Source organism: Glycine max, chromosome 15 (assembly GCF_000004515.6).
Source record: "Glycine max cultivar Williams 82 chromosome 15, Glycine_max_v4.0, whole genome shotgun sequence".
NCBI lineage: Eukaryota > Viridiplantae > Streptophyta > Magnoliopsida > Fabales > Fabaceae > Glycine > Glycine max.
Genome location: NC_038251.2, coordinates 51,558,046 through 51,579,000, shown reverse-complemented (window position 1 = coordinate 51,579,000; position 20,955 = coordinate 51,558,046). Strand labels below are relative to the sequence as shown.

The following is a 20,955-nucleotide window of genomic DNA, read 5'->3' as shown; positions in this document are numbered from 1 at the left end:
AATAATGCTGGCAAAAAAATATTTATCTCAAGGCTATCATTAACTCCTTCACATAATAGGATTCCCTTTGAATTTCAAAGAAGAAAATTTTCAATAATTTTATCTTTTGTAATGATAATTAAGAAAAAGTTAAGAACAATCTTTTATTATTATCTATTTTTCTAAGATCAATCTTCCCTTATGATCAATTATAAGTTACAATTTGATGAAGAACAAAATATTTTAATTGCTTCAAATGTGGTGTATAATTTTTTTTAAACTAGAATTATGTTAGTTAATGCATGTAATCATTATCCTAGATTTTATATTTCATATTCTTAAATAATATGTGATAAATATAAATTGACTGATTTTGTCAATAGATTTTAACACATACTACAGTGGATGCAACTGAAGTTACACCCAAAGCCAACTTTATTTGTTCCTAATGAATTAAGGCCAGAAGCTTCCATCACCAAACCCATTAAAAAGGTACACTGGAGAAAGACTTTTAAGATTGATCAACCTTAACATTATTCATTATGAAATTTTTATGTGTTCTTTATTTGATTTAGTACTATATATTTTCATGAACTTTGAATGTTATTAACATTTGTTGTTAACCAACTTAAGTTATCATTTTGTTAAGTATTTTTTTATTGTTAAATGTGTTTATGAAGAAGTTTTTTTCACTAAAATATATTGAATTAAATGTAACTTGAAATAACAATTTTAATTTTTTAAAACAAAATAACAGGTCCCTGTCAACGTACTAGTATTATTATACCAATTGTAACGAGCGAATATTTTACGATAGTTATAAGATGAATAAGTAACAAAAAAGCTTAATCCTTTTTATCTAATATTAAAAGAATTATACAACAATTTAATTGTATTTGTATGTTTATTGGAAAACTTTAATACTGCAGAGTGCAGATGAAAAAAATTCACAGAAAATTCTTACATTCTGTACTGGATTAGTTATTTTTATGCCGTATGTATGGATAAGACGGTCTCTCTATCATTAATTGCAAGTCTTTTAAATATACAAATTAGGCATATCAGGTAGAAAATGAGGTCAATCAATATTTGTATAAGGTGGTTTTTTTGAGTTAATAAAGGAGTTAGTTTGATTAATTAAACGATGACAATAAACTACAAGTCAATGGTGATATACATTTGTTACTTACAAAATACAAAATCTTTGTGTGTAATTCACTGTGGCATACATACGTAACTTATTTGCACAAGAAAAAAAAAGGGGGAGATTATGAAAGAAAGAGTGTCTTCACTCTTCAAACATTGGTGGGATCCAAAAGTTGCTTTGTTCTCCTAAAGGTAAAAACAATAAACAAAAAAAAAAAACCAATGATCAGTTGTAGATGAAGTAGCACCCATCAAAGCCTGTTGAGAAGCAAAAGAAAAATAGCATTAGTGATGGCAATACACGTAATGTGACCAAGAAAATTAAACCTTAGTTGATTATGAAGTTCTTTGAATTAGTGCATGTTTGAATTTTGAGTATTTAGATATAACACAACAACATCACTCTCAACTCTTGAGAAACATATGACATAACATCTCTAAATGCAAATGTTATCATAAAAAACTAATTTCAATTAAAAAGGACAGTGTTTTTTTTCAGAGCCTTAGAAACATATTAAGCCTTTGATTGATCAAAATTATGAATCTAAACCCATTTTATGACAGTGGTACTCACTAGGATCAACTGCAACCAGCATGGCTGTGCCTCCAAATTCACAATTGCCACCAGCCCCTTTAGTCCTTTGCCAATAGCTATTGAAAGCGTATGATGCATGTGCATACACAGTGTTGGGCTCATAGCATGGCCCATTGGGCTGAATTGAGGTGCAATCCGCTCCTGACCAACAAGCATAGTTCATGGCCTCTTGGATGATTGGGTCTGGGACTGAGGGCTTAGCCACACACCACAAGGTGGTCCTAGGGGCATAGTTGGGTGGTGGTGGCACACTTGGTGGAGGGTACACCACAGGTGGCTGAAACACGCTTGGGCTTGGCACAGTGCCTTCAGTGGGGGATGGTGGGCCTGGGGTGATGCCACCTGTGGGGGAAGGGATTATGAGTGGTGGGGTGGGCTCAAAGTAGGGTGGGCCCATTGAGGAGTCAGGTGGGCTTGGAATAATGATGGGAGGATTGAGTATGGGCTCCGGCGATCCTGGTGTGATCCTGGGTGGGCCCATGGAGGAGTCAGGTGGGCTTGGAATAATGATGGGAGGGTTGAGCACGGGTTCGGGCGAGCCCGGCGTGATGCTGGGTGGGCCTGGAACAGTTTCTGGGGTTGGTGTGGGAAAGGACACTGGTGGGCTTGGAGGGCCTGGAAAGACTGGTGAGGTGTCATAGTATGGAGGTGATGGTGTGGTTGGTTGAAAGCCTGTAGGTGTGGGAATGGTGGTGGAAGGAGTACCTGGTGGTGGAAACACACAAAATGGAGGGCTGTTTTCTGGCAATGGGATTGGAGCAAGTGATTCATAAGGGGGCAAAGAAAATGGGGAGCTGAGACTATAGGGTTGTACATTTGATGATAATATGGTTGGGTTCTCATCAAAATGCTTAACCGTTTTCAACTTCTTTGGGTTCTTGTTGGTTGTATTTCTTCTATGTTTAGGGCCTCTCAATAGTCTCATTGATTTATCTGCATCTGGAAAGGAGAAAGCAAATATGCTTTTGAGCCATGAACTTATTGCCATTGATGTCAATGATATTATAAAGCACTTGTTAATACATTCTAGTCCTTAATTATGCTTGATTATGAGTTATGACTCATGACATTGTAAATGGATTCCAACAAGCAAATGCCTATATATATACAATTTCTTCCACAAGTGACCCATTTGTGCATGATCATGGCTAATTATAACTAGCTATAAATTCAAAATTTGGGAATAATTGGGATGATATAGATAGTAACACCTTGTTTAACTTAGCAAAATTGAAAAGAAAGAAAGAAAAGCATATGGGATGAAACATATATTTACTTAGGTAAAGAAGGCTTACCACAATGAGTGAGAGAAATAGCAGCCAAAGTGAGGTAGAGGAGAAGTATCCCGACATTCTTTTTCACTCTACTTGTTTCCATGACCATGACCCTCTTGCAGTTATGGTAACTGCAATGCCACAAGATATAAAGAAAAAGAGGCTTCTGATTATAGCCCCGCTGTTGCACTCCAATGCCAGTGCATTGAAAGACTCAAAGGTAGAACAACGTGAGGTTTTTATATAAATGCAGTACTTGGAATTATTGCCCAGAGTAAAGGAAGAGTAGACAAGGGGGGTTCTGTTTGGGATAAAGATTGATTCTTTGGGTGGACACAACTTTGATGCACAGTCATCTTTGGTTGAAGATGTGAGCATGAAGGAATGCCAAAAGTGCAGAAAAAAGTGTCCACAAATGTGAGTATTTTATCAGAATTGGTTCACCGGCTCAAGAATGTCCTTTTTCTGGGAGTTTTTATAAGTTCATTTCATGGTGGTATATATGCTTGCTTCGCCCTTGGAAAAAGATGAAAGTTTGGTTTTATAAACCCCTTTTTCTTTTGCTTGCTTTCTACTCAAAGCTCTCATGGAAATGCTAACACTTCCCATGTTGTGGCGTGAGGAAGAGGTTGGTTAGTCCATAACCATAACCATAAGCAAGAAGGCGTTGGGTACAAGTTAATTAATTGTTAGTTAGACATAAGTCTCAATTGGTCTTCATGCATAAAAGTTTTGTCAAACAGAAAAGAAAAAGAGTACAATAATGAAAAAAAATTGTTTTAGATGAATGGACAAGTGATTTTTAGGAATTTTTTTTTATCAAACTACACATCCTCTCTCCTATTAAATCCTAATATACACATGTTTCAGTTTTAATTCCTCAATTGCACCACTTTGTTGGGACAATTGAAGTCAGGATTTGCCAAACCGACTTCTCAAGGTTTTTTTTTTAAGAAAATTTTTAGTTAAAATTTTAATTATTTTTTTGAAAAAATTTATTGACTTTTTTTTATATTATTTTTGCATTAATAAAAAAATTAAAACTTTTAATATTATTATTTTATTAAATATAGTTTTTTTGTTTGTCATTTAATTTTTTTAAATGATAATATTTCTTGTTTAACAATTTATTTATAGAAGAAAATTATATCATAAATAAAATAAATAATAATATTTATCTAAGGGAAAGATGAAGATGAAGATATGTTGAGACAATTATTTCTGTTATGACTTTGTTGACAGATTTCACAATTTTTTTCTAGTTTTTCATCCATTTTCTTCTTCGTCCATCTCAGTAGAGATGCGAGTTGAAACCATACACCCTTTGCACTTCTCTTTGTCCTTGGATTAGGACCCCACTGATCTCTTTCATTGCCACATTAATTTGTGTGACATTAAACCAAAGGAGTTGTCGTAAACATGCATACAATGTTCTGTAAAGTGAATAGCGGCAACACATAGTTTATGAGATCAACATTGACAAATTTATAGACAACATGACATGATAACACGATAAGTGTTTAGCCTAATATTCACCACAATCACAATTTGGGATTGTAACATGACCCAGGTGGTCTAGGTGTTTGAAGTGAGGCTTGGGTATAAATATGTGGTTGTATCTGTCGAATTTGTTAACAATGTACATATTTGATTCTTGCTGATCGTTATTCATTGCCTCTTCAGAATACTACGAGCCCGAGTTGACCTGGTTTTGTCCGCTTCTAATGGCAAAGAGTTTTGCGGTCTTGAAATACGTCTCCTTAACCAACGATGACACTAACAAATGTCTTGTGCTTTTGAACATGGAATTGATCCACTTAGACAAATTTGTAGTCATATGTTCCAACGTTTCCCCTCATCGAAGCATTGTACCTAATATGTAATTGATCAAGCCATTTAGCTGCACTTGGCTTATTCGCATGGATATCCCCAAGAAGTCGTCATTGCATCTTTCTTGTGTATGTGTACCCTGTAATTATTCAATCAATTTAATACGTTATGAAATTTGATTCAAAGTAAAGTTTAACAAATAAATAAAATATTATAGATTCTCATCAGCTTGCATGAGTGATTTCTTCAAATGTTTGCAGTTTGAGTTACCGCGAAGGAAATTTTGTGCAATGTGGCACAATCATAAGAAATGGAATGTGTCATGAACCCATACGTTACTTACTTGGGTTGTTGTAGGCACTTATAATGGAGGGGTGTCTATCTTAAATGAGAGAAATGTTACTTTACATGTCTTCTCAAATTCTTTAGACAAAACACCACGCTGAAGTTGTCTCCTCTTCTACAATGACATAGGCAATCGGGAATATATGGTTAACACCGTCTTATGCTGTAGCTATATCTATCAATAATGTGCCAGTGTACTTCCCGTAAAGCCATGTACCATCTACTTGTATTATGGATTTGCACATTGCAAACCCATTAATGCATGGACCAAATGACCAAAACACACGTTTAAGCATTTTTCCCATGTACGATATCTTCCTCCTCAAACACGAATTTTGTTTGAGCAAGGACCAAAGTCCCGGGAACATAAGATTGCAAAGCTCCCAAAAGTTTTGGCAGCTTGACATATGATTCTTCCCTGTTTACATGAATCATCTCCAACGCTCTTTGCTTTGCTAACCATGTCTTTTTGTAGGATGAAATATAATTCATGAACATTTTGATCTCTGCCATCAACTTTTTGATGGAGACTGATGGGTTGGATGATCTGTGATATGATGTGTTTGTTGAGTTATCGATGATCTTGTCTGAGTATTGACACGAGACAAGTGCGATGACTTCTGATTGATAATCCATTTCTTATGTCTCTTTGAATTGCATGCGCCTAAGCTCCATGTACAACCATTTTCATGTGATTTACACACGAAGTTTAGCCTTCTCTAGTAAGAATATATTATTTTGTAGTCAAAATGATTTTTGATGTTATATTCTTTGACTGCTCGAATACATTGTGCTTTTACATTGAAGGTCATGCCAACCTCGAGTGCACCGATTGGTGGTTGTACACGGTCTTGTTGTTGAACAAAATGGTGTCGATCAATGTATTGTGGTAGACGGTCAAGGTTCAACTCCACTGGATACCTAGGTTGGTGATATTGCAATAGAGGTGACGTTGGTACGGCAACACCTTCGTCATCGCTTTGGTCATTGTTGTGATGAAACAACTCTTAATCCTCATGCTCACTAAAATAATCCATGTTTTCTTTGTGAAATCGTATAATGGGATCTTTGTTAGTGATGGGATGTTCATTTCGATTTGATGTTTGTGCTTGTGGTTGTTGTGATGAGGGTGACATAAAATATTATGATGAATGATGATTTTGTTGGTTAAAGGAGGTTTGTTTGACATCAGAAAAAGAGTCATTTTGGAACAATAGTTGTGTGTATGAAGTATAAATGTCAAAGACGTCTTCTGTTTCAAGGTTATTGTATGAAGACATTGGATCATTGAGGTCCAAGTTATTGTACGATAATTGTTGTGGAGACGGTAGTTGTAGTTGTGGACACAACAATTGTGGAGGCGGTAATTGTGGTTGTGGGGACGATGATTGTGGTTGAGGAATAAGCTCAGTAAAAACATACAATTCGACATAATTCAATTTTGGATTTTGGACAATTGTTTCCAGCACACCTTTGAAATCATCTTTGCCAAGTAATTGTGCTAAAATAAAACGTGTCTGACGATGAAATAAAATAGGGACCGATATAACAACTGAACAACTATTTTAGTTGCCCGAGTAGGGAGACAGTTGTTAATTTTCTGAATCAATAGTGTTAACGTAATAGACCGACTCACGTATAGAAATATTGGATTCGCACATGAGTACACCAATCCCTAAATCGGGTCGTCTGTAATCTGACCATAGTGGTAAATGACAATCGATATTTCTTTAGGTGGAGCCATGGGTGGTGTTTGTGGGATGTGAGTGGGAAGACTGTGAAAGTTAGGAACAAAGGTTTGTTTCGTGAGAATGTTGTTGTGTGTGATGTGTTGTGAAATTGTGGGATTATATATAAGGTGAGAAAGTTTGGTACAAGAGTTAGGTGGGAAGGTTAGGTGGCAAAGTTAGGTCAGAGGGTTAGGTGGGAAGGTTAGGTAGGAGGGTTAAGTGCAAAGTTAGGTAGGAGAGTTAGGTGAGAGGCATATGTAGGATAGTCAGTGCATGTGAGTGAACAGTGTGCAACTGCGCACATTAAAGACGACAGTCTGTCTGTTGTATGATGACTGTTGATCGCATTGTTCCGCATTGCGCACCGAGCGGATTATTGAGAACCGCATTAATGCGGTTCTCGGTGCATGTGAGTGAACAATGTGTAGCTACATACATTACAAACGACAGTTTGTCTGTTGCATCATGATTGTTGACAACACTGTTCCGCATCACGCACCGAGCCCATGCAGATTATTGAGAACCACATTAATACGATTCTTGGTGCATGTGAGTGAATAGTATGCAGCAGAGCACATTAAAGACGATAGTCTGTCTGTTGCATCATGATTGTTGACCGCACTGTTGTGTATTGTGCACCGAGTCCACGCAGATTATTGAGAACAATGTGCAGTTGTGCACATTACGCACGATAGTCTTTTTTTTTGCTTTGTGACTGTTGACGACATTATTTTGCATTGCGCACCGAGACGACACGAATTATTGAGATCCTTATTAATGTGATGGTTGGTGCATATGAGTGAACAATGTGTAGTTGCACACATTATAGATGATAATCTTTTTTTTTTGCATCATGACTATTCACGACACTGTTATGCATCTCTGTAATCAAGCATCTAGGCTAATATTATTGAAGTAAATTGAAAAAAACAACTGAAAAACATAAAACAACTACAAATAAATAATAAAGACTGACAAAAACTTAAACACAATATGTTAAATTATTGATTCTAATTTCAGGGAATTGTGCTTCTTTTGCTCTATCTCAGCCCAACTTAGGCCATTAACTTGAGAAGGTGATAATGAATTATGAACATCAACTTTAAGTTTCATACATATTACACTTGCCATATTTGCAAATGTATCGAACATGCACCAAACACCTTCTTCATCAATAATTTGAATTGCCCTATACTGAACACGACCATTGAATTGGTATACAAGACAATGATACCAAAGTGCAATAATTATAGGCTTAACATCATTGTCTCTAATTGATGACTATATTGTGATGATTATGTTTGACAATGTCATTGTTGGATTCAATAGTAATGATTTTGTCTTGTCACTTATGAAAATTGCATTTGCACTTGAACTGTGAATGATCTCACCATTGATATAAACATACACACAAATTGGCTCTGAAGTCATTTTGCTTGCTCTCTCTATTTACTCCTACAATTTGATTTGATGCAACTATGCAAAGTCTATAGTGATATGATGTCTTTATATATACAATCAATCATGGGTCCATGGTTTGCATGAATTAGAATCTCGATGCGTGATAGTAACACAGTCGTGTTAACGTGCTTTTGAATCTCGAGGCCTTACAATGAGACAAAGTGTAAATGTGCTTTGGAATCTTGACATATTTTATACTATAAATAGATGGGAGGTGCATGTCAATACCACATTTTCATCACCTAACTTCAAATTTTATATCATTTGTACCCGATTTACCATTTAACCTCGTTGTCATGACTCATATACCTTTATTGCGTCATCAACATGTTCACCATTCACATACCACGATTAACGACTTAATCAATTCGTATTACCATACAATACCTAAACCACAACCACAAATTATACCATTATTATCGTCTACTGGGTTCCAACATATTGCCCTAATCAAACAGTGTAGAATTGATCTTGCATTGATCACTGCATTGGTTGAACGATGAAGGCCTGAAACATACACCTTTCACCTGTCATGAGGTGAGTGCTCCATCACACTCAATGTGACTGGACCTAGCTTCTTACATTGGGATGAGTTATGCGATGAGTTACTAGGCGAAGTCCCTCCAGATAATGCACGTTAGGGAGCTGCACTGAAGCTGACATGGTTGCTTAACATCTTGTGCACACCATGACCTAAAGAAGTAAAAATACACCAACTATAATGCAGGTGTATAGCTTACATAATGTACATGATTGGTGGTGCTTTAATACCTAATAAATTTGGAAATAGAGTTCATCTAATGTATTTGAACCTATTACATGACTTTGATAACAAAAAAATATAGTTGGTGTTTTGCTTGTTTAGCAAACCTTTACAAAGAATTGTGTTGGGCATTATCGGAGGTTGGTAGAGTTATGGGTGGTTATGCCATACTATTGCAATCATAGGCTTGGTATCGCATGCCTTTTATTGTACCAAGAGTCCCACAGCTCGAAACAACTTATTCACTCGCTAAAAGGGTTATTACAAATAGTGAAATCTAAAGTTTTAATTTCAATGACGTGCATTTTAACATTACAATGAATAGTGGTTTTGTTTCGTTTATATTTCAGATGGAGTGGTGGTAGATTAGAACATAGGGGCACACCTCATGGTGACTTGGTCAGGTATAGACCTCATATAGATCATATGGAGAGCCATTAGGTATAATACTATCATCAACCACACCATCAATATGTACACATTAACATTTACTAATGTTGTATTGTTAGCATATATTTCAGTTTTCTTGAAGAACACCTATCGAGCATGCATACAAAGACAGAGAGATTTGGTTTGCATGTACTGCAATTATTTGTTCTCCCATTGTGGAATGACATCAAACAAACTAGGTCAAGCTACAATTTGAACTGCATCAAGATATCCCTGTTGATCCCATGAATCATGGTCGACTTCACCAGATTGACATGCGAGACAATCATTACAGTGACTGGATGGAATATCATGCGGAGTGGATTAATATTTAGAAAAACAAACGCAATGATGCTTTAATTGGACAATGGGTTGAAGGCTTAGTGATACATACATCGGAGTATATGGAATGGTATAGGAAAAACACTATTATGTTCTTGTCAGTTGCACAACAACTAAATGATCCACGCATAACAATTACCCATAATGTTGCAGGGACAAATGCTGAACAAACACATTTCCAAGTTCCACATCCCCAGTCAATGTTTTGTACTCCTTCACCTATTCGTCAAACTTTTGGCTAGACTCGCGAATCAGTCAATGCAACTAGCCATGAATGGACGACCAATTTATTTGGTGTCGATTTGAATACACCAAATTTTGCGGCATCATATTGAGCTTCTTTACAACAGTTCGATGCACCATATTCATTTGGAGAGCAAGAACAAAGTTCTTCAGTTGTAGCAACCCACACATAATACACTAAGACAGAACAACAACATCATTATCATGAGGGAGAATTAGTCATACAGAAGAGAAGAAATCCACGACATAATCGTCGTCCACCACCCTGTGTGACTGATCATCGTCTTGGTCATTGAAGTATAAAATATTGTGATAATGAGATCAACTATGTTTAACTACCCTTGTAATGTAGATTTCAAAATTATGTTAAAGTGGGCATGCTATGTTATGTTATGTTTAAATAGTCATCTTATGCAATTTATAAAATTTATCTCCAATATATTAAAAGTATATGTGGCAAATTTATTTCATAATTTTCACATCAAAGAATATATAAAAAAATATCGTCTAACAATTTCATCAACAAAGATCTCAAATTAAGAGTAAAAAATAAAAAAAGTATGTTTTCCACCCTTAAAACAATGTTTAAATGATCATCTTATGTAATTTATAAAATTTATCTATAATTCATTAAAAATATCTGTGACAAATTTATTTCATAGTTTTCAGGTCAAAGCATCCAAAAAAATATATCGTGTAACAGTTTATAAAATTTATTTCCAATACATTAAAAACATATGTGACAAATTTCTTTCATAGTTTTCACGTCAAAGAATCCAAAAAAAAATATTGTGTAATAGTTTCATCAAGAAAGACGTCAAATTAAGAGTAAAAAAAGCAAAAAAAGTATATGTTGGACAGGCTCACATGTCATTTACCAGTGCATGTTACTAAATAGTGAACACCTGCTTGCAACTAACAAATTCTATAAATATCACTACCAGCTGAAGACATTTATAGAACTTTCAAATATTTATCTCAACCCCTACCACAATGTGTCACCTAACTGCATATGTTTGTGTTTACTACAAAAGTCAAATCTACAACACTAATGAGGGTACCACCTTTATTAGTAACAACACAAAAACCTTCATGGTCAACAAGGCCATGACCCTTACACAATAACTTGAACTTGTTCACCAAAAAATAAACATTGAACCACACCAACTTATCCAAGATCTCCGCTTTTGATGCCCTATATTTGAGTCAGGACAACCATATATGTACATATGTTTTATTCTGAGAGATGATCTTGACGTTCAACAAATGTTCAATATTTTTTACAACAATCCAACTCTACCATTTGTGGAGTTATTTACCACAATTTGTGACAATAATAACTCACTAAACAACCAACATGACTCAACCTCCAATGTTGAGGACCTGTTATCTGAATATGAGAGTTTTTGGGTCAAAGACTATGGTGGTGATAGTGACTCCTCTTCCAGGTTGGAAGGATGAAACATGTCTCCTTCCCACGAACCAATATTCAAACAAAGTTGGTAGTCTGGGGATGATCCATGCGTTAGTTGTTTTTGCTTTAAGGTTATCCAGTGGTGTGCCATGTCGGTGGTTAGTGCTTTAACATTAGGTCATTGTGGGTTTACGTTGCCTACTTCGTTTCATATTTGTTGTTTGTAGTACTTAATTTAGGTAATGAAATAAATTATTTGTTTCAGTTTATGTTGACAATTTGGTAAAAAAAATGACAACTCACTAAAACGCAAACACTTGTTTTCTATAAGTTTGTGCAAATTAATCAAGTCTCTATTATTTACAAAAAAATGACGTTGAATTGACAACTCAATTTAAATTTAAGTCTGAAAGTAATAATAAATGTCTGATGTACTAGATAGTAGGGTAAAATCACAATCAAAATTGGCAACTCTTTGCAATTTACCTAGGTCTCTAAAAAAACAATACATGCTTCTCCAACAAAAACTGACATTGAATTGACAACTCACAGTTTAAACTTATGTTTGAAAATAATAATGAACGTTTGGTGCACAATGTAGCAAAGTAAAATCAAATTCAAAATTGATAGTATTTTTCAATTTACCCATGTCTCTAAAAAAACAATATATGCTTCACCAACAAAACTGACATTGAATTTTGTCAACTCACAATTTAAATTTAAGTATAAAAGTAATAATAATGGACGTCTGGTGCACCAAGCAACAAGGTAAAATCATAGTCGAAATTGGCAACACTTTTCAATTTACCCAAATCTCTGAAAAAATAATACATGCTTCACCAACAAAACTAACATTAATTTGACAACTCACAATTTACATTCAAGTTTGAAATTAATAATGGACGGTCTGATGCACCAACTAGTAGGGTAAAATTACAGTCGAAATTGACATCACTTTGTAATTTACCCACGTCTCTGAAAAAATAATAGATGTTTCACCAACAAAAATGACATTGAATTGATAACTCACAATTTAAATTCTAGTCTGAAAGTAATAATGGACGTCTGATGCACCAGATAACAAGGTAAAATCACAGTCAAAATTCACAACACTATGCATTATATCAACAGGGCAAGTATTCAAATAACTATAAATAACACCAAACACCCTCAATAAAACCACACACTTTCACACAACATACCTTCATAAACCATATTCAATCTCAATACTATGACATTCTTGGGAGAAACAAACACTCAGACCATTTCTAACTCGAGATTAGTATTCATTTTTGTAAATGGATCAATCATTCACAATCAAACTAGTGTTTATTTTCAATGTCCTACTCCTATACCAATGCAAGTTCCTGATGAGTGTTCTTTTGAGAAACTGAAGAGTAGAATTTACAACACCTTTCGGCTAGCCAATGACCAATTTGTGGATGAAATCTACTACCGACAATCATCCATAAATGTAGGTCAACAATTTTTTTTCATTCTCTGCAATTGAAAAATGATGATGATGTTTGTACAATGTTAATGTGCAATGATCAATACTCATGTGTTGACCCTATAGAATTATTATGTACCATAATTAGAATACTCGATAGTATACTCAACCTACTTCGATCCATCATCACTTCTACTCATGATGCAATGTTGTATTACAATGGCAAGTGGAAGATACCACGACAAGGCGAATTTTTGGGTTACTCCTTCATTGGAACAAACCCAATAAGATTAGAAATTCCTTCGGGATGTAGCATCGAAAAATTCAAGGATGTCATCAAGCAAGTTGTGCCTATAGGGATTTCCCTTATGGAATTCACGAATCACAACTAATCAGACAATTGTTCTTTCGACAACTAGGCCATACAAAATATTCAGAAAAATTAATCGAATATCAAATAATATAGTTGAAAACCAATGAAGATGTGTTAAAGGTGTTAATAGAATCCAATTACTGGAAGCGTTTTTATCCAATAAATTTTTTAGCTATTTTTAACAAATCAATAATCAAACTATTGGAAGAAGACATGTCTGCTATGTAACACTTTCCAAACTATGATTAGTTTTGTCATTTTTTTTGTTTGAATTGTTATTGTTAGTACATTCCATTATTTTTGTTTTATTATCTTCTGTTTATTATGTTTCAATTATATTTTATTATTTTTAATTGTTATTGATAGTATTTTGTGTTATTTGAAAGTTTTAATTTATTCATAGAATATAACTAACATGTAATAACTATATATTCATTGTGTTCTTTATAAAACATATTTAAAAAAAAATAAAAAGTTACAAAGTCTTGTATAAATTAATTATTATTAAACCAAAAATATTATCAACTTTTAAAAATTAATTAATATAAGAAAAAAATTATATTTAATAACATCATTTCCTTAGCATATAAATATTATTTTTCAAAAAATTATTTTTTAAAAATTAAAAATTATTTTTTAAATCAATAATAAATATATTTTTATAAAATAATGTCGGAAGTCGGGTACTCATTTAGTGTGGTGTTCCAACTCTATATACTAGTTAAGATGCCTTAGGGAAAGTGTGCTTTAGGCTACCATGTACTGGGATTGCATTATTGCCAATGTCTCATGTTTAGAGCCTAAAATCTCAGGGTGGCCTTTTTAATGAAAAGGAAGGAGGGAAATTGTCTCTAGCAGGGAAAAGAGAGATTGTTGATGTGACATAGGACTAATATAGTATTTGATCACCTTTATGATGATATCTTTGAAAACTAAATGTAATAAGAGTCAGCGCAATAATTGTGAGGAAAGAGTTTTTGTATAAAAGTTTCTTGATTAGAATTTGAATGTCTTATGTATTGCTTCTTCATCCTGGGTTTTGGTTTGTGAACATTTCCTATTCTGTCACAAAAATTAAAATTTGCTATTTTGACAATGACCAAGAGAATAGTTTCACAAATTTAACGTATATATGTTATTTTAAATTATGAAATGAACCCATACTTTAGAGTATAACAAATGCTAAATTTTGTCCACCAAATGAAATCACGAATCAATCATCTCGGCCTTGCAAAAATAAGGTGTGCTTTTTTTTTTTTGAAAAGTTATTTCTGGTTTTTGTTATAAGTGTAAAAAGCTTAATTTATTTTCTTATTTTCAAAGTTCTGTAGAGATTTCCTCTGTAAGTTAAAAAAAAAAACAAATAAAGATAAAGTAGTTAGTATTTTAGTTATTATTAATAAAAACAGATAAAGTTAAACAAATAGGTCCTAAAATAATTTTAATAAATGAAACTAAAGTAGCTTTCAGATATATTAATTGACATCTTTTTCTGCTTCAGCCATCAAGCTCGTGTTCTTCTGTGTGATGTGAACGGGGCAGGGTGCATTGTGGATACTTTGGTTGATATATCTTGTTTGCTCTGTTTTCTTTTTATTTGTTAAATGATTGATGCTTCTGATCATCAAATTGGAAGAATCAGAACAATGTTATGGGCAAAAGAACTAATTTTGAAAAGGATATCTAGTGTTCCAGTAAAATTATAATTTTGGTCTTTTTATAATATTAATTTTATGATTTTGATTCTTCTTTTTTAAATTAAAATATTTAGATTCTTTATTTTTTAGAATAAATAATTTTTTTTCATCAATTAATCCTATAAAATTAAATATTAATTTGATGTGACATATACTAAGACATTTGTTGTATTTAATTAATTTTATAAATACTATTTTGTATGTATCATTAGTCAAAAATTATTAATTTATTTTGAATTATAAAAATTTATAAATTAAAAAAAATATTTAATATATAAATATTTTTAATTTAATTTTATATCATTTTATATAATTTTATTTTAATTTTACCAAATTCTAATTAAATTTCATAAATTAATATATAAATTATTTTGTAAATTAATTTTAATACACATATTATTGTTAATCTAATTATATAAATCAATATAATTACGTCAATTAATACATAAATTATACAAATTAAAAATATTTATTTTAATATGTAAATTCGTTTCATTCTAATTATAGAAATTAATAAAATTTTAATATTTAATTTTTTAGAAAACTTACATGTTAGTATTTTTTTAACTATAAAAATTTATTTAGTAAATAAATTTTTAAATACCAATTATATAAATCAAGAAAATTACATATGTAAATTATTTTATATAATTTAATAAAAAATATGTAAATTTATTGTTACATATTAATAATACAATTTTCTATTTCAATTATAAAAAATAAAAAAAATTAATTTTTTAGATTAATTAAATATAGGTAATTTGTATAAATTACACAAAATATTTTTTTTAAATAATCTATATATCAGTTTATGTATTTTTATAAAAATTATAATAAAATAAGAACAAATTTTATATATAATAATTTGTTAATTTATATTAAAATAAAATTTCATAATAAAAAATGCATGTAAAATTATATATTAAATATTATATTTAGTTTATAAATATTTATAATTCAAAAAAAATTAATGACTCTTAACTAATGATACATGTAAAATAATATTTATAAAATAATTAAATAAAACAAGTGTCTTAATGATTCATTATTTTGTCTTACAATAAAAAAAAGTCATTTGTGTAACTCCTATCATGGCCTTTTTTTATTTTTACTTTATTTAAAACTAACAAATGTCTTGATTTAGAAATAAGGAAACCAAAATCATAGATTTAAACTTATACAAGAATTAAATTTATAATTTAACCTAGATAATTATATTGTTCAAGATTTAAACTGTTTTGTCGGAAAAGAACTATCTTATAACTAAGACAGGGCGTTAGACAAACTAGATAAAGAATTTAAAAGGGGCACAATATATTTTTAATCCATATAATTTTATTGAATCTTTTTTTTAATCTCCAAACTTTTATATTGGATAGTTTAGTCTCTGAACTTTAAAAGAAAAATATTTTTTTAGTCTCTCATCCCAAATTTGTGTAACATGTAATTGAGTTTTATTAAAAATAATAATAAACTAAAAAACTCAACTATATGTCATGAAGAGATTAATTAATATCATAGATACTTTGTAGTTTCGAACTATTCAATAATTTCTCCAGAAGATAGAATCTTAAATTCTTGAGTTGAGTCACAAGGCTAAAGTTATAAGGTCGCTCGAGCTTGAGTCCAAGCATTGAAACACTTCTTCAGGAGGGAGGATGAAAGTGAGAGGCACAAAGACATTTAGAAATAGAGTCATAGATCGAATATTTCAATTTTCAATAATGTAGCCTTGGGGAATCATTTCTTGATGAAAATGACATCATTCAGGAGTTATTGCCATAGAAAGGCTTCAATGATATTTTCAAAGAACAAGAAAATGTCATTTTCTATAGATCACACTTAAGAGATTAAGAGCCATTTTTTGTTGTTGCTGAAGTTGAAATTTACGAATGCGGTTGAACTTCCTGAGGCATGGCAGTGTCCTATGCAAACCTCTTAGGATACAACATGAACGTCATAGCAGAACTAAGGTTACAAAACTCCCAAAAAAAAATGATTGACCCAAGAGTAAAGAGGATGAAAGCTTAATAGAAGCAAGAAAACAGTTGATCCTATCTCTTTTTAAAATCACGTTCAAAGTCATCAGCCAACCTCTTTTTTTTTATCACCAATTATGAGCCTATAATTGCCATTGTCCCCCTCTTGATTCTCACTTTTATTGGCATTAATATGAAATTTGAATTTCAAAATTTTGAATTTAAATGTCATAACTTTCCTTGACCATTTAATTAAATCTTTTTTTAAGAAAATTATTTTGAAATAAATATTAAAATTACAACAACCCCACACATATTTCAAACTAATAAATTACATTTAATAAATAAAAGAAAATTCCTAGGTCAACATGAGGTGTAATGCATCGGACCTGATATAGCAAGCTATACGAACTAGACCTTGATAGGACTTAAACACACAGTGTAATTGGTGTAGTAGCTAGTTATATGAACCAAAGAAACTTGGCATGTTATAGTGGTCTACCAATCACAAGACACGCCCACGGTCTTTGTTGTTATCGTTATGTTGCTCTGCTAGGCCATGCCTGTGCCCAGTATTCATGAATGCTCTAGAGTTCTCGCCAAGATCTCATGCAAGTGGCCACACTTGACACTCATATAGGTGATTTCATCAAGTGCATGTTGCAAATCATACACCACCCATAAGGGATATGAAAATCATTAAAAACTTTATAAGATGTAAAGCTTCCTCAAACACATAAAGTTTACTATAAAGTTTATCATCTCATTAATGCAGCGCTAACACTTTCTCACATCATAGGAAAAAACTAAAAGTAAATTGATAGAAATCAATTTGAGTGTTAGCAGAACTGACAAGTGACTTGTTTTTATCCATATGAACCTTCTTCATGGGGTCTCCAATCACAAAGGTTGGGTTACCATCACTTGTTTGTTTTCAAGTGGCTTAAGTCTCATTCCCCTTGATGTTTCTAATCTCATATTCATCCCTAAGGGTTTTGTTAAAGGATATACTAAGTTTCCTTCTGATTTCACATAATCTATGTAAATTGTTCCATCTTTTAGTAGTTGCTTAACCATATTATGTCTTAGTTGTATATGTCTATTTTTCCCATTGAATGTTTTACTCTTAGCTATAGCTATCGCTGACTGAGAATCACAATGCATAGATATTGATGGGGTTGGTTTCATTCCCAAAGGAATGTTAGCTAATAAGTTTTCAACCACTCAGCCTCACTACCAGCCATTTCTAGAGCAACAAACTCTGACTCCATTGTTGATCTAGCAATACTAGTTTGTTTGGTTGATCTCCAAGCTACTGCACCACCACCAAGATTAAACACATAACCACTAGTGGATTTTGTCTCATCTGAATAAAAAATCCAGTTAGCATCGCTATACCCTTCAAGTATTGCAGGAAATACACTGTATTCAATACCATCTCAGATATTTCATGAGTCTAACAAGTGCATCCCAATCGTCCTAATTAGGACTATGGGTATATCTACTTAATCTACCTGTTGTATATGCAATATCAACTCTAAAAAAGTTCATCAAATACAGTAAGCTCCCAATGATTTGGGCATATTGAGTTTGAGCAATTGGTTCTCCTCTATTTTTCTTTAATTGAGAGTTAACATCATAAGGGGTACTCATTGACTTAAAGTTATAATATTTATACTTCCTAAGAAGTTTCTCAACATAATGCTCTTGGGATAATAATATACTATCTCCCTTCCTTATAATTTTAACTCCCAAAATAACACTTGCTTCATCCATGTCTTTCATATCAAATTTAGATACTAAGATTTAGTTTTAAAAACTATATCATTGCATGTACCAAAAATAAGCATGTCATCCACACACAAGCATATAATAACATGATCATCATTCACAGACTTTGTATACACGCATCTATCAGCATCACTACTAGAAAAACCATCAACAAGTAAAGTCTCATTAAATTTTTCATGCCATTGTTTAGACGCTTGTTTTAAACCATATAGGGATTTCAAAAGTTTGCACACTTTGTTCTCTTGACCATCCACCACACACCCCTATGATGAATCACTAACTTATGGATTGCAACTAAGGCTATCAAAATCCTAATGGAGGAAATCCTTGTAACAGGTGCAAAGGTATTAAAGAAATTTATGTTAGGTTTCTAAGTAAATCCTTTAGCAACCAACCTTGCCTTGTACTTATCTATAGATCCATCAGGGTTATACTTCCTCTTAAAGATCCATTTACATCCAATTGGATTTGCACCCTCAGGTAGATCTACTAAAGTTCATGTATTATTCTTTTTAATAGAGTCAATATCAATCCTAAACATCTGAAGAACTAATAGCTTTTGAAAAACTTAAGGGATCATCCTTAATAAGATACGTATAAAAGTCATCTCCAAAAGATTTCTTTGTCCTATGTCTTTTACTTCTCCTCAAATCCTCACTTATAGGTTCACTATAGGTTTCAACTAGTTGTTCAAGACTAGAAACGGTATTGGAACTAGCCCTAGACTTAGGGAAAACATCTTTAAATAATTCAGCATTCTTAGTCTCCATGATGGTGTTGCACTCAATCATATCACTCTTAAGAACTAGAAATCTATAGGCAACACTATGTTCAACATAACCAATAAACAGACAATCTGAAGTCTTAGATCCTATTTTCCTTTTCTTTGGATTGGGTAACATCACTTTGGCTAGGCACCCCCACACTCTCAAATATTTAAGGTTTGGTTTATACCTTTTCATAACTTATAAGGGCTCAAACCAGTTTTCTTATGCGGAATTATATTTTGTAAAAAACAAGCAGTCAAGAGGGCTTCAACCCAAAGGTTGTTAGGAGTAGAGGAACTAACAAGTAAAGCATTCATCATTTCCTTAAGGGTTCTATTTTTCATTTCAACTACTCCATTTGACTAGGGTGAATATGGTGGGGTTATTTTGTGAACTATACCTTCCTTTTCACAAAAGTCATTAAACAAAGTGTACTCACCACCCCTATTAGATCTTAGCCTCTTGATTTTTCTATTCAATTGATTTTCAACTTCAGCTTTATATGATAAGAACATATCAAGCGCTTCATCTTTGTGTCTAATTAGATAAACTTTAGTATATCTAAAGTAATCATCTATAAAGGTTACAAAGTAACTTTTACCTCCCCTTGTCATAGTTTGTTTTAAATCAGCAAGATCTGAATGAATTAAGCCTAGCAGTTCAGTTTCACATTGTACAAAAGGACATGATTTCATAGTTAATTTTGATTCAACACATATTTCACATTTCTTTGTTTGTCATGCATATTAATTAAACCTAGTCATTGCAATTTCATAACATACGTTGGATTAACATGTCCTAATCTAGCATGCCATATATCATAAGAATCAATCAAGTAAGCAGAAGAAGATGCATTCTCATTAATCACTTCAAAAACATTGAGTACAAAGAAACCCTGATCACAATAACCCTTCCCCACAAATACATTATTCTTAGTCATAACTATCTTATCATACTCAAAGGATATCTTTACCCCAACCTTTCCCAATAATACTACAGAAACAAGGTTAACTTTGATAGAGGGAACGTGTAACGCATCATTCAAAGCTAGTGTTTTCCCAGATGTGAGCTTGAGAAGAACTTTCCATTTTCCTTGAACCGGAGTAGTTCTTGAATCACCAAGATAAACTTGTTCTTCTACATCCCCCACAAAAGTGTAGGAGGTAAACATACTTTTATTAGCACTGATGTGCCAGTAGCCCCAAAGTCTACCACCCATTTGTTCACATTGGTGACAACATTCACTTAAGAAATGACCACAACAATAATGTCATCTCCTTTAACCAGGTTAGCCCTAGGCTTAAGAGGATTGTCATTTCTCACAACTCTATACCTGCACTGAGGAGC

The 20,955-nt window shown here is 32.7% G+C and overlaps 1 protein-coding gene across 1 annotated transcript; it reads right to left on the bottom strand.

The window, feature by feature from the left end:
- Positions 1-1,130: 1,130 nt before the first annotated feature.
- LOC102664721 (extensin) lies at positions 1,131-3,505 on the bottom strand. The gene is made up of 3 exons (XM_006598157.4): positions 3,016-3,505; positions 1,700-2,659; positions 1,131-1,383 (listed from the first exon to the last, which is right to left on the bottom strand). Exons 1-3 carry the CDS (start codon positions 3,101-3,103, stop codon positions 1,352-1,354), a joined length of 1,080 nt encoding a protein of 359 aa, XP_006598220.1. The 5' UTR covers positions 3,104-3,505; the 3' UTR covers positions 1,131-1,351.
- Positions 3,506-20,955: the final 17,450 nt, after the last annotated feature.